This window comes from Pinus tabuliformis, chromosome 6 (genome assembly GCF_031772625.1).
Source record: "Pinus tabuliformis cultivar Carrire ecotype Pingquan chromosome 6, CPIR1, whole genome shotgun sequence".
NCBI classification, from domain to species: domain Eukaryota; kingdom Viridiplantae; phylum Streptophyta; class Pinopsida; order Pinales; family Pinaceae; genus Pinus; species Pinus tabuliformis.
In genome coordinates, this window is record NC_142292.1 from 943,209,572 (window position 1) to 943,217,251 (window position 7,680).

The 7,680-nt window shown below is 35.0% G+C and overlaps 1 protein-coding gene across 1 annotated transcript; it reads left to right on the plus strand.

Annotated features, from left to right (window-relative positions):
* The first annotated feature begins 349 nt into the window (after nt 1-349).
* On the plus strand, nt 350-3,558 carry LOC149262024 (uncharacterized). Its single transcript, XM_089423269.1, has 3 exons — nt 350-818; nt 2,140-2,430; nt 2,589-3,558. Exons 1-2 carry the CDS (start codon nt 601-603, stop codon nt 2,417-2,419), a joined length of 498 nt encoding a protein of 165 aa, XP_089279395.1. The 5' UTR covers nt 350-600; the 3' UTR covers nt 2,420-2,430; nt 2,589-3,558.
* Nucleotides 3,559-7,680: the final 4,122 nt, after the last annotated feature.

A 7,680-nucleotide genomic window follows, 5' to 3' on the forward strand; every position in this document is an offset into this window, starting at 1 on the left:
GCAAATGTAATTGATTAACCATAATAAAATAATATATCAAAAATAAAAATTGCGCAGCATAAAGAACAAACCACTCCATCTTTTATCTTTACAAGGAGATTAACACCACTCCATTTTTATAAAGAAGATAAAGAAAGAAAAGAAGATGAAGACAAGTCCCAAAGCTTATCTCTTCCCGTAACACCTTTTTTTCTAACCATGGGAAACTCAATCACGTGAAGTACCTTGTCAAGCAGGGCCCATGGTTCAACCAAACAAGATAATGGCGAATCTAATTCAGACCTGGAAAAGAAAAATCTATATGTTTATCCAGTCATAAAATATGTCTTCGTTATCATTTCTTTGTACGATAAGTTTGAAAAGGAACCCACTTGCGCATATCTTTTTGCCCAGACGCGCATCTTCATTCAATCCAATCTGATCCAAATAAACCCACGCATAGAAATATATCATCAAGTAGAAGTAGAGTCAGGGCAGCTTTCTTGCTCGTTTGCAGTGTTTTATCAGATCTGAATTTGGTGGTGGCAGCCATCTTCAAACGTATGGTGGATTGCAGTTTAAAACCCAGGTCGACTTGTGCTTCAAGGTGTATTACAGAGTATGGATGCTTCGTGCCAAATGAAGCCACTAAACAGCCATGGGACCATGGATGAATCTGATTCTCCTTCTTATTCTATATCATCGTTTGCTTCATCTGAAGACATTGAGGACTCTGTTTCCTCTTCTTCCTCGGATTCTGATTCCTCTTTATCATCATCATCTGAAGGTGATGGGCCTCTGTATGAAGTGAATTCTCTCAGGGCCAACCTACCTTTCAAGTAAGTTTTGTTTTCATTTCCTCTTTAAAAATAGAACTTGAAGAAATAGTCATTGAAATCTAGGAAAAATTAGTATTAGCACTTATACTTTAAAATCCATATCATTTGAGCTTGTTGTCAATTTACTTGTATTCTGGTTAGCCTGAGATTGAAATGGGGCTTTTATCCAAATCGTATAGGGTTGGTTTCAGTTTCATACGGAGATCTGATCTTTTGCCTTTATGGGCTTTTTTGAAGGTATGTTTTGATGGTAGGCCTTTTTATCTGAAGTTGAGATTAAGTAATAATGTTCCTTTTAGCTGTTACTGGGCACCGGGTTGTGTTTAGTTGAAATTGCTATTGATAGTGGGCCTTTTTTTTTTTAACCTGCAGTTCCTGCTAGGTTGTTTTTCATCTACAGAGATCAAATAGATGTTTCAGTAGTGCACCTTGAGGGTTTGCACCACTCTGAATAGAGTCCCATTGAATTAGGTGCCGAGACTGAGGGGTATCTTAGCCATCACTCATACCAGCCCATATAATACTCAATTTGTTGGGGTAGTTTGTGGGCAATTCATTATTGCCTTTGTTAGAAGGGTTGGCCTTGAAATGTGTAAACCGAGATAGGGGAAGGAAGCTAAGCTTATCCTAATACTTCTAGCAAAGGCAAATAGAAAATTCTGTGAAAGGCACCCGTGACTTGGCACCTGGCTTGAAACTGCAATCAGCATTGGTTTTTAGTTTAATCTAGAACCTGCATTTTCTTTTCCCTTTAAGCTGCAACTGCTATTGGAATTTTGTTTAATCTGCAATATGGTATGGCATGTTTCTCTGTTATAAACTATCATATTGCTTTTCTGGGCTTTGGTAGTTGTTTGCCATACTTTTCTGTGAAAGCTAGATTTTTCTTGTAGCTTAAGTATGATGCTATTACTTGTTGGGGTAGTTTGTTGGGGATGCATTCTTACCTTTGTTAGAAGGGTTGGCCTTGAATGGTGTTAGCCAAGATCTGCAAAGTGAAGGAAGCTAAGGTTAACCGTTATCCAAATACTTCTAACAAAGGAAAATAGAAAATGCTGTGAAAAACACCTGGGACTTGGCACCTGGCTTCATACTGCAATCAGCATTGGTTTTTAGTTAAATCTAGAACCGACATTTGCTTTTCCCTTTAAGCTGCAACTGCTATTGGAATTTTGTTTAATCTGCAATTTGCTATGGCATATTTCCCTGTTATGAACTATCATATTGCTTTTCTAGGATTTATTAGTTGTTTTCCATTCTTTTTTTTGAATGCTAGATTTTGCTTGTAGCTTAAGTATGATGCTATGATTTGTACTTATAGGAGAGGGCTGTCGAAGTTTTTCGGAGGCAAATCTCAGTCTTTTACATCTTTAGCAGATGTCAAATGCGTAGATGACTTAGCAAAGCCGGATAATCCATACAGGAAGAAGATGAAGAACTCACAGAGTTATGGTGCTCAGATTGGCGTCCCTAGGTCATATCCACCCCAAAGTTCATCTGGATCCATCTCTAAAAAGCCTCACAAGGGCAGCTTTGCATCCCTTAAAAAAGGCAGTTTTCTTCCTGACAGACCTCCAGTTTTTCCGCTCAAGGACTTCTAATGAGGAAAAAGGTGAGCATCTATCAGCTGGGAAAATGAAGGAAAAATTAGAGATGGTAGATCTTTTCAGTTTGAACAGGATTTATATCTCACGAGTTGTCTTAAATTTGTAGAGAAGATAGCAGTTTATCTTTGACAATGAATGACTTTCTCAGTGTTTTTTGGGTTAGGATTGGAGGCAAAGCTTGAAGGTCATTTTACTAAGATGTGAAAAGATGTACAAAAACAGATTTACAAGTTGCAATGATAAGTTACTCCTATCATACTGTCGACATAATTGTATTTCAGATTACTTGCTTATAACAGTAGTCTTCTATTTGAAAGGAAGCAAGGCATTGATTAGATATATGTTGATCTGTATGCATGGACTCTATGGGGTTTATTATAGCCTATAGTGCTAGGTTTTTCTTTGAATGAATGAAACCAAAGAATCCTGAATTTCAACATTGCACTTGGGGGATTGTAGAAGGATTGCTTTGTGTATGATGCTGCAGGAATAAAATTTCGGGACATCTTGGTTCAGGTGGTGTTCTTGTAAGGTGGTTGGTGTGTTGGTGATGATATTGTTCATCTCCATGATGAGAATATATATTTACTTGGGGTTTTAAGGAGAGTCTCATGGCTCATGTGTCTTGACTTCCTCATGTGAACACAAAACTGGCAGATAATGAGACGGTTGATGAAAGCCAGATTTAGAGGATACTAAGAAAACAGAAACTCCTGGTGCCTGCACAAATCTCGTCTCATAGCAGTAGCCAAAGCAGAAGCAATGGGGAGACTCATATGAAAGCTTTATGGACAGCACAGTGCTTAGTTTTCTATGATGACTACAAAGAAAGGATGGACATGTTTAAGATGGATCAGTAAAGCTTATGACAGATACCAAGCCTCTTCAGGACCTAATGGAAAAATAAACATGTTGCCAATATTAGTTGGGTTACCTTCTGCATCCGATGGACCTCCTCGCTCGAAGGCTAGTCTTATGATAGGAAAAGTTTTTCCAATGTCGCCACTGAGGCTGATTTGGATATTTATTGACTTCATGTCTATTGAAAGCATGCTGTTTTCTAATGTTTCACTTTCAGACATTACAAATGTAAATAAATAAACAAGCTACTGAATCTCTGCCATTTTATTTGATTTTGGGTAGTGCAGCTGAAGTCCTCCTGAATATCATGTTTTTTAATGTCTCTTCAGAAATTGTTTTTCTTTCGACTTATTTGTTATTCAAAATGCATGCATTCTATTGGCTACATTTTGTCAGATCAATACAGAAGCGAGTTCTGTTTGCGTCATCTATCTTTTGATATAATGTTGGGACCAGGCTTACAAGAGATAATATTGTTGCTTGTGCATAGCTTCTTCACAAGAACCTGATACTCACATTATTTCAGGGATGCAAATGCAAATGCAATTTTCATCCCTTAATATGTGCATACAAATCCAATATTATATCAACATAGCCTTTCCTCTACCTATTCATGCAATCAGGGAAAGTGCATACAATATACGATCCTATATCTAGTTTTGCTCTCACTTGCACATTTTGCATTTTCATCCCTTAATATGTGCATACAAATCCAATATTATATCAACATAGCCTTTCCTCTACCTATTCATGCAATCAGGGAAAGTGCATACAATATAGATCCTATATCTAGTTTTGCTCTCACTTGCACATAATTGAGGAAGTTCTAGATCCTATATCTAGTTTTTCTCTTGCACATAATTGAGGAAGTTACATACACACACATTGCTTGGCGAAAGCAGAGAACTACTTAAGGTTATCCTAGAACAACCACAAATGGAGCTGCATTCTCATGGAACACTCTATGTATGACCTAACAGGATAGTGACAGTCAATAACACTATCAATTTATTCAATCAGAAAATTCAATTAAGGAATATATAATTCAAATGCTGTTGGACAAGCTGAGATGGTTGAAAACCTATCTATCAAATTGGCCATAAGAAAAGCACATGTGAATTCCACATCACAAGATTAAATGTCAAAGTTATAAACAATATAATTATAAAACAATTATCCAGAGGATCAACCCGCTTTTGAAAAATGAGATTAAACTATTCCAAAACATTGTAAATTGTGTATATATTTGCAATGAAACTTTAAGGCAGAGAAACTACTCCAAAACAATTGTAATTAGTAAATATAGTCCGAATAACTAATCGACTATGAACCCTCCCAATGTCGTAACACCAACCAATCAATAACTCCACCCATGATATACGAAGGCTTATATGCTATATAACATAGAAGATAAGGGAACCTCCAATGGTCTCTCCAAAAACATAAGAAAAACCTCAATTGACCACTCAAGAAAACGTAGGAAGGCTATGCACATTGAAAATAACTCTTATGATATAGATATCAGTGAAAATATGGTCAATTTACATGTTGAAACTACTTTTACAACCAATTAACATGAATGAATAAAATTCAACAACTCTTATGATATAGATATCAGTGAAAATATGGTCAATTTACATGTTGAAACTACTTTTACAACCAATCAACATGAATGAATACAACATTTTATTCATGGCAAGATAGGATAATCAACCTTATTTCTAAATAACACTAAAAATATTGAATAAGCTAGGATTTATCATTCTAAAATATATATACACTTGTAAGTTAATTGATAAATACTTATAGATTGATAAATTTTAAGATACAAGCTTGCTTACTTGTGAACTGCATTATTTGTGTATTACCCAAAGCATTTTTTTTATAAACAAGGGCTATAAGTTAATTGATAAATACTTATAGATTGATAAATTTTAAGAGACAAGTTTGCTAACTTGTGAACTACATTATTTGTGTACCACCCAAAGCATCTTTTTATAAACAAAGGCTATAAGTTAATTGATAAATACTTATAGATTGATACATTTTCAGAGACAAGCTTGTTAACTTGTGAACTACATTATTTGTGTACCACCCAAAGCATTTTTTATTTTTTTTATAAAAAAGGGCAATAGATGCAAAGTAGCTAGTCCTTGTAGTAAGATTATGTGTTATAGTTTTAAGAACCAAATCAGAAAGTTGAGATCTAAGATTTGAAGATTGTTATCACTTTATTTGCATTATTTTACATTTCATCAAATGAAGTAAAAATAATCAATTTTGTGCAATAACAAGATCTTGTTCACTCGAGCTAGCAATCATTCACATGAAGGACACATAAATCCAAATCTTGAATATCAATATTAATGATGGGAATAAGAGGAGACACAATAGAGGCAAGGGTTGTTGTAGAGTCTTCTTCGATAGACTTTATTCCTAGCCTAATTTTAGTTGATTGGGTCTTTTAGCCATGGAGCATGCGTAAGCAAAGCTACGTAGAACAAAGGCATAGATGATAGCAACAATAGTAATAGTAGTAGTAGAAGTGAAGCTAACAATAGAAAAATTGGAACACAACCTGGTCGGTTGAGATAATGAACTATGACATCAACAAAGCAAGCATATTTAGATTCAATTGGCTAAGATCAAGAGTCTGTATCTTTCCTTAATTTTCAAATATAGCGACCAACCAAGTTGTTGCTATAAAATGTCATTCAAACTTATACAACAACAATGCAAAGATTGAAAGACAATTCTCAAGGCATATTTTATTATGTGTACATGACAATTTAATCATTGTTTACATAATAGTATAATTATATAAAATAAAACAAAAAGAGCTTCTACTACATGTTTATACTACATTATCAAAGATGAGATGCAAAGGCTTGAAGTCAATACAAATAAGCTTTCATTTTCTATGCCCATGATAGCCTATGCAAACAAAAGTAGCATCCACATGTTTATATTACATTATCAAAGATAAAATGCAAAACATTAAAGTCAATAAAAAGACCGGTTCATTTGCTATGAACATGATAGTCTATTTAAGCTATGTCTTTGATGGATTGCATATTGATTTAAAGAAGATAACAGTTATGGTCAAGTGGTCAACCCAAATATCTTTGATAAAGTTATGAAATTAAATTAGAATAACAAAGTCTTTATATAAGTTGTCCTTTCATTAATTAGAAATTACTTTCTTTTAAAACTAAATGATAAAAATAAATTAAAAATTTATCTATATTATTCAACAGTGATATTGTTGAACCTTAACCTAGTATTAAAATGAAATTGATTTACCAAAATATGTCATAAGATTACTAAAGTTCAACCTAGTATTAAAATGAAATTGATTTATCGAAATATGTCATAAGATTACTAAACCTCAACCTAGTATTAAAATGAAATCAATTTATCAAAATATATTATAAGGTGCAACAAGATAACTAAAAACTTTTTCTTAAAACAATTTCAATGATAATGGTAAAATGCTTAAATTATGATAAGAAAATGTACATTATTATTAAACATGGACAAACATAAATCTCTTGACATATAGTCCTTCTTTCACATTTATTTGAAGAGATGATCTCCAAGCAAAAGAGCCATAACCTTTGTCGCTTCAAATATATTCATGAACCTTGTAATAGATCCCAACATATTGCTAAAATGTATAGTTCATGATGTACTAAGGTATTGAGGTTGGTGCCTCCACATTTGGCATTAGCCCTCAGCCTCCAAGTTACCTCCACATGACCCAATGCCCATTGGGTCTACCTGCATTTATCATTTGGATTCATTTCTACAACGTGATCGACACATTACTCAATCGACAACTTATGGGCCCTCAAGTCCCATTGAGGTTTAACGTTTTGGGCCCTTGTTAAAGCACGATCACCTTTGATTAACGTGTTTGTGGGATGGAAAAATCTAATGGTCCAAAAAGGTTGTGGGGGCTCTCAGGTGTGTTGGAAGTAAAGGGTGAGGGAGGGGGAGCGGCGTGTTAGCGCACGGAAAAACCCACTAGTGGTTCCACCTGCGTACATGGATGGCTTAGATCAATCTTGAGGGGTCCCTTCCCATTACCACTTACTTCTTTTGCACCCCTCCCCCATAATGCCACTTAGTTTCTCAGAACCTCAAGCTAGCGAAACCCCATGTTGGGTTAGTCTACGCCCTTGTTCTAGGAGAGGGAATGTTGTGCTTATCCCAAGAGTCGAGGCTGTGACTTTAAGCAAGAATTCAACATGCAACCATGACTCGATCCAGATAAAATTCGCTAATTAAATTCTAATGGTTGAATGGATTTGAATCATCCTTTGCCTCTCTGTTACTACACGCTTGGCGTAAACCAATGGCACTTTGACCTCTTGATGGAAAGGTAATTCAAA

Excerpts from the sequence above, each read along its gene's own strand:
- LOC149262024 (XM_089423269.1), top strand. The coding sequence starts at position 601 with ATGGATGCTTCGTGCCAAATGAAGCCACTAAACAGCCATGGGACCATG. Across the intron at positions 819-2,139 it reads AGGGCCAACCTACCTTTCAA|GAGAGGGCTGTCGAAGTTTT; the intron begins GTAAGTTTTGTT and ends TTGTACTTATAG.